The sequence below is a fragment of the Eptatretus burgeri genome, chromosome 2 (assembly GCF_056783735.1).
Source record: "Eptatretus burgeri isolate ZD-2024b chromosome 2, Ebu_testis_v1, whole genome shotgun sequence".
Lineage (NCBI taxonomy): Eukaryota > Metazoa > Chordata > Myxini > Myxiniformes > Myxinidae > Eptatretus > Eptatretus burgeri.
In genome coordinates, this window is record NC_140962.1 from 86,178,454 (window position 1) to 86,197,643 (window position 19,190).

A 19,190-nucleotide genomic window follows, 5' to 3' on the forward strand; every position below is an offset into this window, starting at 1 on the left:
AGCAAGCGAGGAAAAGCAAGTGGCACAACAAAGGTTTATTGGGTATGCAACACAGGAAAAGATGAGAGATGTGGGGTGCGGCAATTATACAAGCAACTTACAAAGCAGACACAGTGCAGACTTGATTCGGGATTATTCACAGTAACAATAACAAAAGATCTTCTACAGGCTTACTTGACAGACAGGTGCCAACACACTCAGATACACACTCAGACAAAGAAAACCCAATGAGATGAAAAGGACTTTTGCAGCCAGTGAGGAAGGGGATTGAGATTGTAGTTTTTTCGGGACATGAGCTTTCGCGAGAAGGGATGCTCCGTGGTGCGGTACCCGACAATGGTTGCGTAGTTTGAGCCACAGCCGCACGTGTCGAGATCGTGTCTGTAGGAAGAGCTTGAGTGGATAAGGGCAGAGTCCAGAGGGCGAGGGTGGAGCAACAGCCAGGAAGCTTAGTCGACGTCGTGTGGTCGGAGATAAGTAGTAGGAACACACACTTCACTCCTTTTTCAATTCCTTCAATTCCTCCTCAATTCTATTCAATTCCTCTTCATTTCCTCTTCCATTCTCCTTTTTAATTCTCTTCAATTCTTCTTCTTTTACATGGAGGCTTTCTCCGTGCTTTATAGAGCCCGGAGCTCGGGGAGGAGTCATGCCGAAACCGACATCGTCCGAGCCGGGCATTCCGACTGGCTCCGACACTTCACGTGGTCCGCCTTCCTGGGCTGGGTTTCGGCCAAATGCTTGTATCGCCCGCTCATCTGGGTGCAAAACGTACGTGACACGTCGCGCATGTCTTGCCTTGGGCAGATGGATGGTAGTGCAGCTTAAAGCGTTTGTCCAGCCAAACGTGCGCGTTGGGATTTTTCCTCAAAAAACGAGACTCCGGGTAGACGATGGTACGCTGTGGTAAGCGGGACGAGTGTAGCAAGCGAGGCAAGGCATCGTGGATCGTCACGCTGTGGTAAGCGAGACGAGGGGAGCAAGTGAGGCAAGTTTACCTCGGCAGTGAAAAGAGGAAGAGTGGGAAGTGGAATGGAGGGGAAAATTATGTAATAAACCTCACTGATAGCCCATCGCAACGCACTCCCTGCTGTCCCGCTAGACAAAAGGTAGGGATCTATCTGCACGTACAATAATGGGATAACTAACTCGGGACAACTATCTGTTGTATGCATGCGGTTCTGAGAACCGCAACAATATATATATATATATATATATATATATATATATATATATATATATATATATATATATATATATATATATATATATATATATATATATATATATATATATATATATTGTTACGGGCCGGGGTCAGCCACGAACCGACCGCTCTGAATGGAACCGCAAGTCGAGTCGGCCCGACCCATCGCCCGGAATATACATCGCCGCCCGGATAACTCCGAGCGACGGGTCCTTGTACAAGAACCGAAATACGCCAATCGGCAGATCACATGGGGTAGGGTCGATTGCCAATCTTCAATGTACCTAAATACCCACGTGATCCAACTACCGGGGTATTCCACCCTTGACGGAACTCGTACGGAACAAACCGCCGAGGCGAGCCTGTCCCGTGCGCAATTCCGAGCGGCTTAATCGACGAGAACCGTCAGTCCAAATGTCCCCCTTTTATGGCAAACCAATGGCTTTCTTACTACCAATACACAAAATGCTCAGTCAATGAAAGAATCGACGCAACGAGCTGAAAACATTTAACAATTGGGATATTTATTAATAATAATGGGGAACTAGGGAAGCACGTAAGAGCAGAACTATACCGACTTTACGAAATGCGCTGCAAAAATTTACAGCACACAAAGCACTTAACAATTTCCTACTTATTAGACGGGCCCACGGACACACGTATGCACACACACACACACACACACACACACACACACACACACACACACACACACACACACACACACACACACACACACACACACACACACACACACACACACCCAAGAAATGGTGGCAGAGGCCTTTAATAACGAGCTCCAGCTCGGAGGACAGGTGAGCTGAAACCCAGAACCTATTTCGAACCTCTCTACCTCATGTGGTCTTCAAGCTGTTCGGACCCGGGCTCCAGCGAGAGCCAGCTGGACCCAATCGCCGTGAGCTGCGATCCTTCCCGAGCTCCCGTGAATCCTCCTGCGCTTCTCAACACGTGCTGGTGAGACGAGGCGCCGATCCTTCCCGTCGATGCGCCGCTTCCCCCAAGGAACCACCTCCAAGTAGAGGTAGATGAGTCGCACCAAGCCGGGAACCAAACGGAGAACAAAGAACTCCACGAACCACGAAGAAGAAGCCACCACTCTCAGCTCGAGCCGAGTAACCAGCTCAACTTTCTTCCAAAACAAAGCAGCTCGAAGCAAAAAGCTCTCCCGAGCCAAACAGAAGCCGAAGCTCACTGAACCACCAAAGCAAAAAGCCTCCAACCCTAACCAGAGTCAAGCAGGACCCGAAGGTCTGCTGAACAACCACTCGACCAAGCAGAAACCGAAACTCTACTGAACCACACCGAACGAACCCAAACCAACTGGAGGATCTCTTCCTTATCCTCTTCCGCCCTCCCCCCGCTCCCGGCATGACTCATGACTCATGCCCTCGTGCTGCATCCCCCGCTCAACCACGAGTGGGAGGGAGTTGTTGACATCATGAATCACGGGACGGCAGGGTTCTTCTTCCTCTTCGCAAAAGAGGGGGAGGGACATCTCCATTGTGTTGGGATCGCTCTTTAACCATTAAATTAAATCACACAGCGCATCTAATCGATTTCTGAACATTAAAACAATGGAAGGTGAGCTATCGAGGGAACAAGCACTTATCGACATAGCTGACTAAAGGAACCTGTATGTTGTGTGCAATCGAATTCTAAATTCATAACAATATATACTGTATGTATATATATATATATATATATATATATATATATATATATATATATATATATATATATATATATATATATATATATATATATATATATATATATATATATATATATATATATTTCGTACTTAGTAAAAGTTATCTTGTCAAATCACCATTATGCATTTGTGTGAACTAGCAGGATATATCTGTCACACTCAAAACAAACCTCCTATACAAGGAGTCGGATAAAAAGTATGGCCCTCCCTTGACAACAGCATCCAAACACAGATGCACAGGGTGAAGAGATTTCATAACTTATAAAATTGGATTTATTATCTCTAACTTGGACTTGATGCCCATTCAAGGTATAAAATCAACTTGCAGTTGAATTCGAAGTACAAATGGAGTGGTTTTATTGGACATCTTTATTAAACCATGCCTCGGAGTAGTTGGGGATGTTAATCAAGCCAGTGGTCCTTACAGCACACCTCAAAACGGGTGGTGCCAGGAAACACATATTGAGAAATGGGTGCAGCTAACTTTGACATAATCCCCATTCATTTCAGGTCCAAAATATGGTTAAATGATGCGTAAAAAATGTTATGGTTGCAAAACACAACTTTGTCAAACTCTATTTAACGCTGCTTGGGGTATGATATTAAAGTTTATCTGCATGCGGATTCACTCACTGAATGGCACACACGCACACACAGAATGATTACAATACCCTTCCTTCCCTTTGGGAATGAATGAAAAAGCAAAGCTACAGACAGGTACATAGGGAGGAAACGTTTGTGAGAGCAACAGAGATGTTGACAGGCAGTGTAAGAAGGTCCTGGTTTGTGGTCTTGGAAAATTGTAGGGAAGAGCAAAACAAGACAGACTTCAGAAAGTGATTCCACAGAAAAGGGTAATGAAGGAGTCGAAGTGGGCAGAAACATTGATTTGGGGAGGGTAAGAAAGAATGGGCTACATGATAGGTTTGTATAATTCTGCAGATGGCTGGATGGTATGCAAGGCAGGAGGAGCAAGACCAGATAACAACAAAAGGGTGCCAGATCACAAACCTGTTTGTCATGAGAGAGGAGAAGGTCCTGTACCATAGCCTCCTGATAGGAAATATTTATTCATCTTAGAGCTCTGGAATCTACTGTTTCGATAGGGGCTCAGGTATGATACAGCACCATCAGCCTATAGGGGGGGAGCCATATGCTGTTATTGTGCCGCAGATGACCATCGTACAGAGCATTATGAATTAGAAGCATCCAAAAAAGGGCATTGCTATACAGATTATTCCAATATGGTTTGTTCCTCAAAATATGGTTTGCACCCGGTTTTGGGTTATGATAAAACTAGAAAACCTCATCTTCCGCTGCGTGGGGAATGAGCTAAAAAAAAAGCCATCCGTCTTGCGCTATGCAGAGGTGGACGGGTTGATGAGGGCTATTTCTACTCACCGTGACTGCCTTTTGACATTTTGACCCAATTATTAATTGGTCTTCTCCACAGTCTCATAATAAAGGTTTATTGAAAATTTGATGACAAAAATTCAAAAGTTATGCCCTGAACACACACACACACACACACACACACACACACACACACACACACACACACACACACACACACACACACACACACACACACACACACACACACACACACACACACACAATCTTAAAACCCTGTCTCCTGCTACGTAGGGGACGGTTATTTCGTAATTCTGTTTTTAAATACGAATTTTGTTTTCACTGCAAGTATTGGCAACGTGGTGTCATGAATTGTACAAGCTCTTTCTGTATCTACTGCTACATTTTACAGGAACATTTCATGTTGTGATGGGACACTTATGAGTTATGATGTGCAAGTGCACAAAATTGAAATGACTTTTCCACATGCTGGACCCCAGCTTCTCAAAATAGTTAACTCGGTCACCACATGTATGACCTATGGTTTTGCAGGGCAGAGGTAGAACACTTGCCTTTGAGCCGTCGAGTCTGCGTTTGGTTCCTGACCCGACTACATGTATACACTGTTGGAAATGGAGCTTTTCAGGCATGGTGTTGCATTTAAAAGTGCATCATCCCTTGGATGGACGTTAAAACTGAGCATGCCATCTGCTAGCATTAGTTGGTGGATGTGAAAGATCTCAGTGTCTCACTCAGAGGAGGAGAGTTATTGCTGGCACCTTGGTCAAATTACAATTTTCTGTAACCTTCAATCAAAAGTCAACAGGCTTGGCCGGCTGGTTTTTGAAAGACTTGGGCCAAAAGCCTTCCCCGGTTGACCCCACAAGAAGGTTGGAATATTTGTGGATGTTAAAAAAGTTGTAGTAGTAGTAGTAGTAGTAGTAGAAGATGATTCATCTCCTACTTATTTAGCAGCCTCAATTATTCCCATCTTCTTGTGGGGTCGGCAGGGAAATTTTTTTTCAACTTTGAAACGTCCTCAATATTAGTCCTCTTTCTTTTTTTTTTCAGTCCTCCTGTTAGAAGGCCAAGGTTACGGAGAGATCGCCCTCTTCGATACCTTCCCCCTGGAAGGGATGAAGGCCGGGGACCAAGGGGACCTGGGGGTCGAGTTATGGGTGGTCCAGGATACCACCCAGATGAAACGAGCCTTAACTTCAGCCCCTGCATTCCTCCACCAACATCTCGGGTTTCATATCCTTCTGGGGGAGCACCTCAACCACCTCCTCCACCACCCCGCACTGGGCAAGCTCCCCCTTTACTCATGGACATTCATGAGCAAGTAGGTATATTGATATATTGGTGTTTGTTTCCCCCCGCCCCCCCCTTTGATGATGATGATTCTTTACTTTCCTACAATATTATATTTTTAAGGGCACCACCATCTCATGTCACCCCCCCCCATCCTGAACCATGATTATTTATTACCCCCATTAACCTTTCCAAACCCAGCCCTCTTCCATGCTGGTTTCAATGCCCCCTATTCTTTCTCTCTTTCTCTCTTTCTCTCTTTCTCTCTTTCTCTCTTTCTCTCTTTCTCTCTTTCTCTCTTTCTCTCTTTCTCTCTTTCTCTCTTTCTCTCTTTCTCTCTTTCTCTCTTTCTCTCTTTCTCTCTTTCTCTCTTTCTCTCTTTCTTTCTCTCTTTCTCTCTTTCTCTCTTTCTCTCTTTCTCTCTTTCTCTCTTTCTCTCTTCTCTCTTTCTCTCTTTCTCTCTTTCTCTCTTTCTCTCTTTCTCTCTTTCTCTCTTTCTCTCTTTCTCTCTTTCTCTCTTTCTCTCTTTCTCTCTTTCTCTCTTTCTCTCTTTCTCTCTTTCTCTCTTTCTCTCTTTCTCTCTTTCTCTCTTTCTCTCTTTCTCTCTTTCTCTCTTTCTCTCTTTCTCTCTTTCTCTCTTTCTCTCTTTCTCTCTTTCTCTCTTTCTCTCTTTCTCTCTTTCTCTCTTTCTCTCTTTCTCTCTTTCTCTCTTTCTCTCTTTCTCTCTTTCTCTCTTTCTCTCTTTCTCTCTTTCTCTCTTTCTCTCTTTCTCTCTTTCTCTCTTTCTCTCTTTCTCTCTTTCTCTCTTTCTCTCTTTCTCTCTTTCTCTCTTTCTCTCTTTCTCTCTTTCTCTCTTTCTCTCTTTCTCTCTTTCTCTCTTTCTCTCTTTCTCTCTTTCTCTCTTTCTCTTTCTCTCTCTTTCTCTTTCTCTCTTTCTCTCTTTCTCTCTTTCTCTCTTTCTCTCTCTTCTCTCTTTCTCTCTTTCTCTCTTTCTCTCTTTCTCTCTTTCTCTCTTTCTCTCTTTCTCTCTTTCTCTCTTTCTCTCTTTCTCTCTTTCTCTCTTTCTCTCTTTCTCTCTTTCTCTCTTTCTCTCTTTCTCTCTTTCTCTCTTCTCTCTTTCTCTCTTTCTCTCTTTCTCTCTTTCTCTCTTTCTCTCTTTCTCTCTTTCTCTCTTTCTCTCTTTCTCTCTTTCTCTCTTTCTCTCTTTCTCTCTTTCTCTCTTTCTCTCTTTCTCTCTTTCTCTCTTTCTCTCTTTCTCTCTTTCTCTCTTTCTCTCTTTCTCTCTTTCTCTCTTTCTCTCTTTCTCTCTTTCTCTCTTTCTCTCTTTCTCTCTTTCTCTCTTTCTCTCTTTCTCTCTTTCTCTCTTTCTCTCTTTCTCTCTTTCTCTCTTTCTCTCTTTCTCTCTTTCTCTCTTTCTCTCTTTCTCTCTTTCTCTCTTTCTCTCTTTCTCTCTTTCTCTCTTTCTCTCTTTCTCTCTTTCTCTCTTTCTCTCTTTCTCTCTTTCTCTCTTTCTCTCTTTCTCTCTTTCTCTCTTTCTCTCTTTCTCTCTTTCTCTCTTTCTCTCTTTCTCTCTTTCTCTCTTTCTCTCTTTCTCTCTTTCTCTCTTTCTCTCTTTCTCTCTTTCTCTCTTTCTCTCTTTCTCTCTTTCTCTCTTTCTCTCTTTCTCTCTTTCTCTCTTTCTCTCTTTCTCTCTTTCTCTCTTTCTCTCTTTCTCTCTTTCTCTCTTTCTCTCTTTCTCTCTTTCTCTCTTTCTCTCTTTCTCTCTTTCTCTCCTTTTCCTGTTCATGCCAAATTGTTGCCCCACTACCCTACCGGCCATACAACCTTGCTCTTCCATGAGCCTCGCTCTTATAGAGAAAAAATAAGTAAAGAAACAAGGTGGAACTTCTCACATTTGCAATCCCATGTCAAATCTTAAGTTTGCTATTTTATTTTGTCAATGGAATCGATTGGTTATTATTACATTAGGATTAGGGGCTAGCTTTCATATGCAAGCATGGTGAACTTTGACCCCTACCACTTTTCTGCCCATTTGCCTCCCTTCTTTCCCACCCCCTGTCTTATTTAATCCCTTTTTCCTCATTGTTTTTCTTGGTTTATCCTCCTGCCATTTTGTATGTTGTACGAGTAGAGGACTACTTTGTTTGTGTTACAGGATTTAAAGCTACACCATGGATATTATTGAACTTTTTTTTCAGTTGTCTTGCTTACAAATTCCTTGCTGGTGAAACCGCTTTCTCCGAATAATACCTTTTATATCGAGTTTAACTTCATATTCTTCCTGAATCATTTGTTCTCTTTCTTGTTTTCTGATTTATTTTACTTCCTTAGTTATATGCTTAATTTGCTTTGTTCTTCTGGACTTCCTTATGGTCTGTCTTTCTGTTTTCCCTTTGTTTTACTCATTTTCTTTTAACCCTCCCTTCAAAGGTTCGAGTTCCCTTTCCAACAAGCTCGACAGCACCACCAACCCTTCCATGTGCTCTTCCTCATGCACTTCCAACTCCTTGTGGTTCTCCTCTACCACCATGCTCACTTGTCTTCAGCAGCCAACATTTTCCCTCGGTGAGAGCCAAAGTAAGGGGTGCAGGCTTGCTTCGGCAAGAGTAAGAAGTTTGAGTGAGATGGAAAGAGAATGTAGTTGATTGAGAAAATCGGCAGAATGTGAGAGTTAAAGCGATTTGAGAAAGACCTAAACATTTGGATAATACGGGACTTTCAAAATGACGTATGAATGCTAAACGAGGCCTTTTGCGCATGTGCTAGGTGTGTGTTTACACTCCCTGGGTTCTGCTGCCCAGTCACCTTTAACCTGCCATTGCGAGTGAGATATTTGTGATTCAAATCTTCTTTTAAACATAATTTTCAGCGTTTAGATGAAAGACTGGCAATCGAAAAATTGTTAACCATAATCGTGTTCCTGAATGCTAATTGGGCTCACGGAAATCGAGGGAATACAACAAATATCCATGTATGAGACTGAGAAGTGTTGACTTCCTAACATTTCCTGTTAGTACAAGCTAGTGGCCACAGTGGATGTGGATATATATATATATATATATATATATATATATATATATATATATATATATATATATATATATATATATATATATATATATATATATATATATATTGTGGATTTGGAAGACTATCACACTCAACATTCAGGTCCTTTAGCTCAGTTATCTCGGGAAGTACATGTTTTCTAGATAGCCCTTTCCCCTAGTCTAACGGGTATTTAAATGTTCCTGCGCTGCGGTTTGTTATAATGGTTGAGTTTCCCTTTTGTTTGGGGTTGCACTACCGCCAGCGCCGCCGGATCGCCGGCGACCGCACCGCATCGCCCTCGCCTGGATTCACTCCTCCGCCTGGCTGGTCGTGGGTTTGCGGCTCGATTTGGTGAGTGGGAGGTGTGCGAGGGTGCGTGCGAGGGTGCATGCGCGGAAGGACGTAAGTCTGTGAAGGAGACAGAGCTCTGAGGAGATCGACGGGAGCTCTGAGGAGATCGACGAGAGCTCTGAGGAGATTGACGAATCCTCTGTGAAGGAGACAGAGCTCTGAGAAGATTGACGAGAGTCTGAGGAGATTCGGTCGGTCGATGCGGGTCTTCTTCCACCAGCCTGCGCCCTTCCGGCTTCGCCAGCTTGGATCCTCCGGATCGTGCAAGGGGTCCCGTCTGGCCCCGAGGACCAGGTCCAAGATCGACCCTTACCTCCAGCTCACCTTCCCTCTGAGCTGGGGGTATTAATAAAGGCGATTGCCACCATCTCTGTCTGCGTGTGCGTGTGTCTGTTTGTGGCGCCCGTCTAACAAGTGGAAAACTGTTAAGTGCTTTGTGTCCTGTACATATGTGCATTGCCTGGTATTTGGTTCAGCTCTGCTCTTTGTGTTCCCTACTTCTCCATTATTATTGTAAAATAAAACCCCAATTGTTAAATGTACTCAGCTCGTCGTGTCATTTCTGCATTGACTGAGCATGTCGTGCGTGCAAGGGAATAGTTGGCCATTGCCAGGGTCACAAGATAATCGGGCTGGCGGAATTCGGCGAGACCACCGCTCGGCTACACACATGGAACGGGCTCGCTTAAACGGCTCGCTTCCGTACGAGTTCTGCCGAGGGTGAAGTACCCCAGTAGCTGGATCACGTGGGTACTTAGGTAAGTTGAAGTTGGCAATTAACCCTACCCCACGTGATCTACCCATTGGCGTATTTCGGTCCAAAAGAACCAGGACCCGTCTTCTCCGGACTTTTCCGGAGAAGTACGATCTATATTCTGGGCGATCGAGCCGAGGGTCGTGCTCGTGACTGTCGATGCCAGTGGAAACCACAACAATATATATATATATATATATATATATATATATATATATATATATATATATATATATATATATATACATGGAAAATGAGTACAACAAAGGGAAAACAGAAAGACAGACCAAAGACAGACTGGCGTAAAAACAAAAGCCAAATCACTATGCGGATCATATGGATGATCCGCTGTGGCGACCCCTAACGGGAACAGCTGAAAGAAGAAAAAGAAGATAGATAGATAGATATATATATATATATATATATATATATATATATATATATATATATATATATATATATATATATATATATATATATATACATACATATATCAGCCTGGTGTTGGCGCAGTGGTTAGGGCAGCGGCTTGGGATCCAAAAGGTCCTGAGTTCAAGCCCCGTTGGGCCACTGAATTAATACACCAGGGGGTTGACTCAGCCTATCATCCTTCCGAGGTCGGCGAAATGAGTACCAGTATACTGGGCTGGTGTATACCCCAGTTAAAATAGGTGTACCATATCCCTGTGTCGTAAGAGGTGACCAGGGTTGCGTCAGGAAGGGCATCCGGCGTAAAACATGTGCCAAATCACTATGCGGATCATACGGATGATCCGCTGTGGCGACCCCTATCGGGAGCCGCCGAAAGAAGAAGAAGAAGATATATATATATATATATATATATATATATATATATATATATATATATATATATATATAGATATATATATATATATATATATATATATATATATATATATATATATATATATATATATATATATATATCAACACACAGATGGAAGGATGCTTCAACTTTTAGCAATAGATACAAAAATCGAGTATAATTTCTCGTGTTCCCAGAACCAAATAAATGATAAATAATATATTTATAACAGCCATCTCAGCTCCTATAGCTCCCACCCACCCCCCCCCCACCCTCCCAACATGTTTAATCATAAATATCGTCATTTTGAACTTACCCTGTATATTCACAAGCCTCAGATATGTCCTTTCCATCAGTGTTCAGAAGCACCTAATCCAGATAAACAGTCCATTCACTGGTAGAGATCCGTGAGGGGTTTGTCTAGCACATGCCTGTCCACTCGGGCATTGTACCGACCCACATAGTCTGTAGTTTGTACTACGAACAGCTTCCTGTTTGGCGAGCTGAGAAAGTTCTGTAAGTCTTTGTTGTGCCGAAGTACAGCCCTTTGTCTCAGGTACTTTTCCAAGTATTTTCAGCTTCATTTCGAAGCTTTATGAGCTATTTTAGGTTACAATCATAATCTTCCACACACAATATACTTTATAATGCCCCGAACACCACCATTTCCTGGGGTTTCTACGCGTGTGCGCCAAGCATTCTGGGGTGGAATACGTAATTTTGAAAGCCGCGTATTAAGTAATTATGGTGTTGCTTTTATTATCTTTGTCAGTGTAGCCGTGAGTGAACATTACAAGAGTTGAACTAATGCAATTTTAAGACGTGCTTGCATTATGTGAAGGCAAAGTGGGTATTTGGTCTTTTATTTGAGTATGAGCATCTCATATAAGTCTGTACATTCACCTGTCAGTAAAGGCCAAAAATAAAAGAATGAACTCCACATGCTTTTGCTTTTCAATGTGCACATTTATGTTAACAGGTAAATTTGAACTGTGCATTCAGTTGTTTCAAATCCCATGTTGCTTCCTTTGCATTGGAATCAAAACCTCTTCCTCCTCAGGTCACAGGCCATTTCCCAACAGGCCTTGAGATGAACATCTCTCTCTTTAATGCCACCATGTGGCAGATGCAACCTAAGAGCTTCACCCAGTGTCAGTATTGTTCACTTGAGCCTGCCATGTGCTCAGAAGTCTAGCTTTTTCTTACTTTCTATACACTGAAGTAGTTTCACTCGCTTTTGCCTGAATGTACGAAGATAAGTTCCTTAATTGAGTCACGTAACAGAACAAAAATGAAAGAAAGCTGTTGGGGGGGTTAATGGGGGATGGAATATTAACTTTTGGACGAAAAGGAAGCATAACCTTAAGAATTGATAAATTAGAGGCTGAAGTGTTGAAAAATTATCTAATGTTTGACTTCTTGTTCCCACCCCCCCCCCGCCCACCCTCCCTTCCCATGCTCCACACAATTTTTATGCATCTTATTTCTGTTTTTTTTGTTTCCTCTTGACATCCTTCCTATTATTTCATCCTTTTTCCCTTTTGCAATATTTTTTGTTCCACTGTTTCTGCCGTACTTAACCTTGTTTTTGCTTTTATTTTTGACACTCTCAATCTCACTCCTATTCCTGCCCTCTTCTGCCTCTGCCCACGTCCTGCTTTGTTTTTAAAATGCTTCTATCCAGCTCCTGCCCAGTTGTTCAGTCCATCACGTTCAAGTTTCGTACCCTGGGTTCCACCCAGTACTGCCCGGGGAGCCGTTTGTGCTGCATCCACCCCCTCCTCACGTGATCCATACTCACCCTCATCCTCATCCCCACCCTCATCCTCATCCACATCCCCACCACCACCCTCATCCTCATCTTACGTCGCCTGCACGGTTCCTTTCTCTTCAACAGCAAACAATACGAGCGGTGAGAATGGTGAGAGGGAAAGATGTTGGGGGTGGGTGGGGAGGGGGCATTTAGGGGTAAAACGTGATAAAAACAGATATGACAGTGGAAGGAGCAGATGATTAAATTTTAAATTATTTGCTTTTCAAAGAAACGAAGAACAGGAAAGATTCTTGGTAATTGCCAACTTCATGACTTTGTGAGTTGTTTTTTTTTTCTTTGGAACTATGACTGCATTCCTGTTTATTCCAGCCATTGCAACGGATCGAAAGCGAAGTTGAGCTTCTTACAGAGCATGTTGTCACGGGCTTGGCTTACGGGGCTAGTGGGAGTGGTGCTGGCTCAGCCCTGCCACCACAAAACCACCCCCATGTCTCCTACCTCCCAGCAGAGTCTCTCAACCAAGAACTTACTTTTGGAATGGTCTGTCTTCCTCCCTTTCCTTGCTTTAACTTTTAATGCCCTTTTTACCTTTAACCTTTGAGACATTATATTTTGCAAAAGAAAGCGAGGAATCTGCTTATGGTTGCTTGTTACTTTATATATTTGACATTACCAGACCAGGTTGCTTGTTCTCCAAAGAGGCAGAAAACTTTTTGAATCTTGCTCACATCTTTTCTCCAGCCCAAGAAAACAACTGTTTAAAGGCAATATCATTTGCTTGGCTGGGATGACAATTTGCAGGTGAATTAACATGCATGTTCTGCATGTCTGCAGCCATATCCACATTATGTTGGACGAAGAGGAGGGGCAGGGGGTCGGAGAGCGAGATCACAGCAGCCTTTTCATCATCCAGCATACCATACAAGTTTCCTGCCCTACTTCCTGTAAGGGAGAGGTGGCAGTAGGTGAAGATGGCCATGTAGGGCATGCATTTGAAAGCTGAATGGAGGGTGTTGATGATGGTGTTACTTTAATTATTTTTGTCAGTTTGCCATGTTGTCAGATGAGGTTAACACAGGCAGGATAAATTTCTGCATTTTCTAAAAATCTGATTTATTTTGAGATTCATTCAAACACCTAGACCTCGAGACAGAATGAGTTGAAAATATAATACTTCCGATAATTTTGGAAGTGTCTGATTGTGTTTGTTTTTCATCGATGCACTGCTGAACCTATGGACAACGAGTTTATACTGGTGGTTGTACAAGATAGGGGTGTGGATTGGGCAGAGACTGGCAGTTGGGTGGCTTTAAGTGCTGATGCCTCCTCTGCTTGGTAGTTCTAAGAATTTTTGTAATTAGCATGTTTGGCACAGTGTCACCGTGGGTGATGCCTATTGTTGGCTTAATGGTGAAACAAACAAAAAAAATAAACAGGAATAAATTCCTGCGTGGGACGAGTGTGAAAAAACTCAACCCAGGACTCGAACTCAAGGACCTCTCATCGCCTATACAGCGACAGCCCACTGAGCTATTGTGTCTTCTGGTTAACCTCAGAAATTTCTCACACTAACTGTGTGTGTGTGTGTGTGTGTGTGTGTGTGTGTGTGTGTGTGTGTGTGTGTGTGTGTGTGTGTGTGTGTGTGTGTGTGTGTGTGTGTGTGTGTGTGTGTGTGTGTGTGTGTGTACACAATGGGGAATATGGGGGCTCCACTGCACAATAATAATTTTTAAAAAACATCTATATAACATATACATATTTATAGAACAAATATAAATAATACATTAAAAACATAACATTTACATAGCATATATATGTATATGACATATATATATATATATATATATATATATATATATATATATATATATATTGCCTGGTGTTGGCGCAGTGGTTAGGGCAGCGGCTTGGGATCCAAAAGGTCCTGAGTTCAAGCCCCGTTGGGCCACTGAATTAATACACCAGGGGGTTGACTCAGCCTGTCATCCTTCCGAGGTCGGCGAAATGAGTACCAGTGTACTGGGCCGGGGTATACCCCGGTTAAAATAGGTGTACCATGTCCCTGTGTCATAAGAGGTGACTAGGGTTGCATCAGGAAGGGCATCCGGCGTAAAACATGTGCCAAATCACAATGTGGATCAAACGGATGATCCGCTGTGGTGACCCCTTACGGGAGCAGCCGAAAGAAGAAGAAGATATATATATATATATATATATATATATATATATATATATATATATATATATATATATATATATATATATATATATTGTTGTGGTTGACGAAATTCACAAACCACCATTCAGGTCCCTTAGGTGAGATATCTCTGTAAGTATATGTGTAGTTAGGCCCAAACCCGTTGTTTAGAGGGAATAAATGTCATTCATGCGGGCTGCGACCCTTTTAGATAGCCGTTTTTCTTTACTATCTTTATTTTGGACCAGCCGCCATTACTACCACCACCAACCACGTCTCAACAGCCATCACACAACAACCACCAACCACAACGCCGCTTCACAACAACAACCACCAACCACAACGCCGCTTCACAACAACAGCCACGACCTTTACCGTCACAACTCGCCACCATCGCATCACCACCATTCTTGCGCCACTTGTGGGCACCGATGCTGGACTCGTGCAGGGCGCGCACCGAACAGCGTGTTCAGAAACATCACAGACTTTCCGAGAAAAACGGATCAAAAACGACTCACGCCCACTTCTGTTCCGTCCTATCGGAGAGCGTGGGGCGATTTGGCCCCGCCTCCAGGGCGTTGGAGTGAGGTCGCTATATGCAAATTCATGGATCAAAAAGCATTCATGCCCACTTTTCCTCGGTCCAATGGGGAGCCAGTTAGAGGTGAAGGGTTGGAGGTAAAGGGTCAAAGGTGGGGGAGCGAGGCCACGGGGGATATAAACGGCCGCGCTCGCCAAACAGTTCAGTTCGGAGGGGAGAAGTCAAGAGTTAGAGTTCGAGTTCGCGGTTGGGAGTTGTCGGTGGAGCTGGGAAGAAGTGGTAGAGTGAAGAGGACGGAGCTGTGGAGAGGTGGCGGCGGCGAAGGCGATCGAGGGGGTGCTCGCGTCGGAGGCGGGGAGCTGCGGAGGGAGAGGCCGGCGGCGCGACCGAGGTCGAGGTGGAGACGCTTGTTGCGGGACCCGAGACAGGGTGATATCCTCCTCCCCCCCGAGCATCAACAACCCCCTCCTGTTTCCCCCCCGCGCTGAGATAGTGCGACAAGGGGGCCCCTTTCCCACCCCCTACCAGACACTGTCCGCGAGGCCCGCGGAGTTGAGGCGCCACCGCCGCTTTGCGTCTCATCATCAGACGGGTAGGCCCGACACGGTCTCGGCCCCAGGCCCGCCTACCCCCCTCATCCTGGAGGGTGATTCTTTTTCCTTTGCTTTGGGTATCTGTGTTGTCGGCGCCGTCTGTGAAGTAAAATTGTATAAGTGTTGCCGTGTGCTTGGTAGTCGGATAGCTCTGCATTGTGTTTCTCTTTTATATTTGCTTTTTGTGTAATATTGTGTTTCTTCTCCTTTTACATGTGCTTTTGGTGTAATTGTATATGTGTGCTTCCCGTTCATCGCGAAATAAATGTGAGTTATGTTGAACTGTTTTCCCGCTTCGCTTCGTCTTTTCTTTCATTGAATCTCCATCTTGCTTCACGTAAAGGGTTGGTCGTGGGCTAAAACGCCCGATAATTAATCGAACCGTCGAGGCCGACGAATAACACCGCTCGGTTATCCCGATAGTACGGAACGGGTCGCTTAAAGTGGCCCGTGTCCGAAGTCGACCTGCGGCGAGGTGCGATCGCCCGGTCTACCCTCCGTGTGGGTACTTAGGTAGGTCGAATTTGGCGAGCAACCCTATCCCACGCGGGGGCCGATTGGCACGATCGTGGTGAGGCCGAAAGGTCCACCCGTGACTGGTTCCCGGCGTTAGTCCGAGAGGGTCACGACTGGATTGTCCGTCCGGTGGGCGACGTGCCGCGATTCGAGTTACGTGGCCGTCCGCACGCCGGCGGGCGCGAATCCGCAACACTGGTGTCAGGAGTGGGATATAAACCCATCGCCCTCCTCGCGGCACTGGTATCGGAGAACGGGAAAACGGGCTGTCCTGTCTCCAGCTAAATTCACGGGAATCGGTCCAGGGGTGAGAGGAGCGACCCCCGATTCCCTCCAAATTACGAGCGAGCTAAAATTAACCCTTTACGAGAAGCAAGATGGCGTCTCAAGGCGAGCGGGAGCCGGGGGTATTAGAAATGGATGTAGAATGTGTAGAATCCATGGTCCAGGATGAAATCCCCGTGCAGGAAATGTTGGTTGTGCAGGAACACGGACTCACCCAACTGAACCCAGAGCCCGAAATAGGTGCGGCGGCGGCCGCGGTGTATGACACCTCCCCTCCCCCTCTCCACCAAAACCCTTCCCCAACCCCTGCCGAAACGGCTCACCCAAGCGCACCCGACATGGCCCAGCTATTCACCATGCTGGCAAAAATGAATGCGGAAATGACAGCGAACATGAACAAGCAAATGGACGAAGTGAAAACGAGGATGGATGCGTATACACAACAAATGAATGCGGAAATGAAAAACGAAATGAAAGAGCTGCGGGGTGAGACGCAGAACATGGGCCGATGCCTGCAGGCGGGCATGAAGGCCGTTAGCAGGGAGCTAAAAATGGCGACTCCACGTGTAGGAGTGAACGAGCTGGGAGGAGGTGCAACGGTGACCGAAAGGGAAAATTTAAATGGGGAGACCAAAACGTGCGAGACGAGACACGAGGTGACGACAAAGGAAATAAAAATAGTAGAGACAAGGGAGGTAAAGGGTGAAGAGGTGACTGAGTTGGCAGAGACACGGGAGATGGGAACGATAGAGGGAAGACTACACGATGAAGACGGGGTAAGTGACGCACACACACACACGGAGGTTGTGGAGGATAATGGGGGTGAGCTCGCGGACTGGGTAGAGACCCGGTGCGAGCAGTTGGATGGCCTCCTCCAGGAACGAGGGGAGGGAGTATGCCCCCTTGAGGCGAGTCACGACCAGGTGGGTTCGGTCGTGCTTTGCGAGGTTGAGGGGACGGGTGCTGTGGACAGGTGCACGGAGAGCTTGGGGGGTATAGAGGCCCCGGAGACCCTTGTGGGGACACGAATCCCCAGTGTGGTTGTCTCTGTGTGTGTGGTGCAAAGTGTGAGTGCGTCCCCGTGTGTGAAAGCGACCCCGTGTGTGAGTGGTGTGGTGGCGATTGTGCCGGAGTACGTGCTTCCCAGCACGCCGTGTGTAAAAGGGGCACCGCAAATGGAAGAGGCCGTGTGTGTGGATGAAACGGCCAGTGTGGATGAGGCACCGCGGGTGAGTGACCCCGCGTGTGTGAGTGAGGCACGGTGTGTGAGTGAAACACCGCGGTTGAGTGCCCCCGCGTGTGTGTGAGGCACGGTGTATGAGTGAGGCACGGTGTGTGGATGAGGAACCGCGGGTGAGTACCCCCGCGTGTGTGAGTGGTGTGGTTTGTGTGAGGGAAATGGCACGAGTGAGTGGAAGGCCGCGAGTGAATGGAGCACCATGCGTGAGTGAACGGCCGAGTGCAAGGGAGACCGTGTGTGTGAGAGAGCGGTATGTAAGGGAGATGTCTGTGGGCATGTGTGAACATGCAGCCGCGTCTCCCGGGGTGAATGTAATGGAATGGAGTGTGAGTGTCGTAACACGCGGGAGTGCGTGTGTGGAATGGAGGCGACGACGGCGACATGTGAGTAAAAGGAAGCCGAGTAGCGGCTGTAGCTGTTTCGGGGACCGTGCCGGGTTCACCCAGCAGTGAGCACGAGGTCCGTGCTGTGCAACGCACGAGACCACCACGTGCTCGCTTGCGAGAGTGAAGTCCCGGTCCGGAAACGCACGCGGTGGATTTGCCGATCCCGCGGACGGACAAAGTTTAGGCAGGTAAACGGATTTGGACCGGACGGGTTCTCCACGCGATCGTGTGTGTTAAGCTCCAACGGGCAAAGCACATGTGTTCACGTGGGGAACCCCTCGAGACGTGGGGCTTGTGGTTTTTTTTTATACGCACGGTGACGTCATGGCTGCACGTGGGGTTGGAATCCGGCAGGAGGGGTATCCCTGCCGGATGGTACCGTCCAAGGAGGGACGAGGTACACGTGCAGCTGCATGACGTCACGGGCAGGTGCAAAGTGCGCGAGCTGTGAGTTGCCGCGCTGGTGATGCGCATGTAAAAAAAAACTAAAAATAAAAATAAAAAAAAAACAAGCCTCACTTTCAGGTGCACAGGATTCCTGGGCAAGGGGTGGAAAACCCCCTTGACTAGGGCACAGGATGGAAACTAGTTAGGGGGAAGGGTTAGCTTAGCTAGACCGACTTCATGGGGCAGGGTAAGTCCTCATGGAGTCTGTGGAATGGATTAGTTAGAGGGATTGTAGCGAGATTTAGGTTGGGTAAATAATTTTTGGGACATTTGAGAACAGTGACAGACTTGTGGATGTGTAGAGTTGACGTAGTTTAGCTACGTAGTGTTAAATGGAACGTGCTATAGTATAAGGGACGACGTGGGAGCACGAGTTAGTTAGGGGATGCAGATAGAAGGATGGCATAGTTCAGCGGTGAGTGTGTTGAAGAGTTGGTGAGTGAAGTGGAAGCATGTGCTTGGTGAGTGAGTGAGGCCAGCGGGTCTGTGTGAGTGGAGCGAATGGGGAATGCATGGTGCGATGAGTGATTGGGGGGAGTAGTGACTCCCGCCCAAGGGACCCCGGGGTCAGTGTAGACTGAGTTAGTGGGTTAGTCAAATTAACAAATATGGAAGTCGTTTTGTTG

General features: G+C 45.8%; 1 protein-coding gene across 6 annotated transcripts in view; it reads left to right on the plus strand.

Annotated features, from left to right (window-relative positions):
* Nucleotides 1–19,190, plus strand: part of LOC147032484 (RING finger protein 44-like) — a 120,245-nt gene that overhangs the window by 61,312 nt on the left and 39,743 nt on the right. For 3 of the 6 annotated variants that reach the window (XM_085870155.1, XM_085870158.1, XM_085870160.1), the window contains 5 exons: nt 5,364–5,634; nt 8,034–8,180; nt 12,270–12,506; nt 12,729–12,899; nt 13,194–13,303. In XM_085870155.1, the coding sequence (XP_085726281.1) occupies nt 5,364–5,634; nt 8,034–8,180; nt 12,270–12,506; nt 12,729–12,899; nt 13,194–13,303 (936 nt within the window). The remainder of the gene's footprint in view (nt 1–5,363; nt 5,635–8,033; nt 8,181–12,269; nt 12,507–12,728; nt 12,900–13,193; nt 13,304–19,190) is intronic. The other 3 variants (XM_085870156.1, XM_085870157.1, XM_085870159.1) reach the window with 3 other exon arrangements.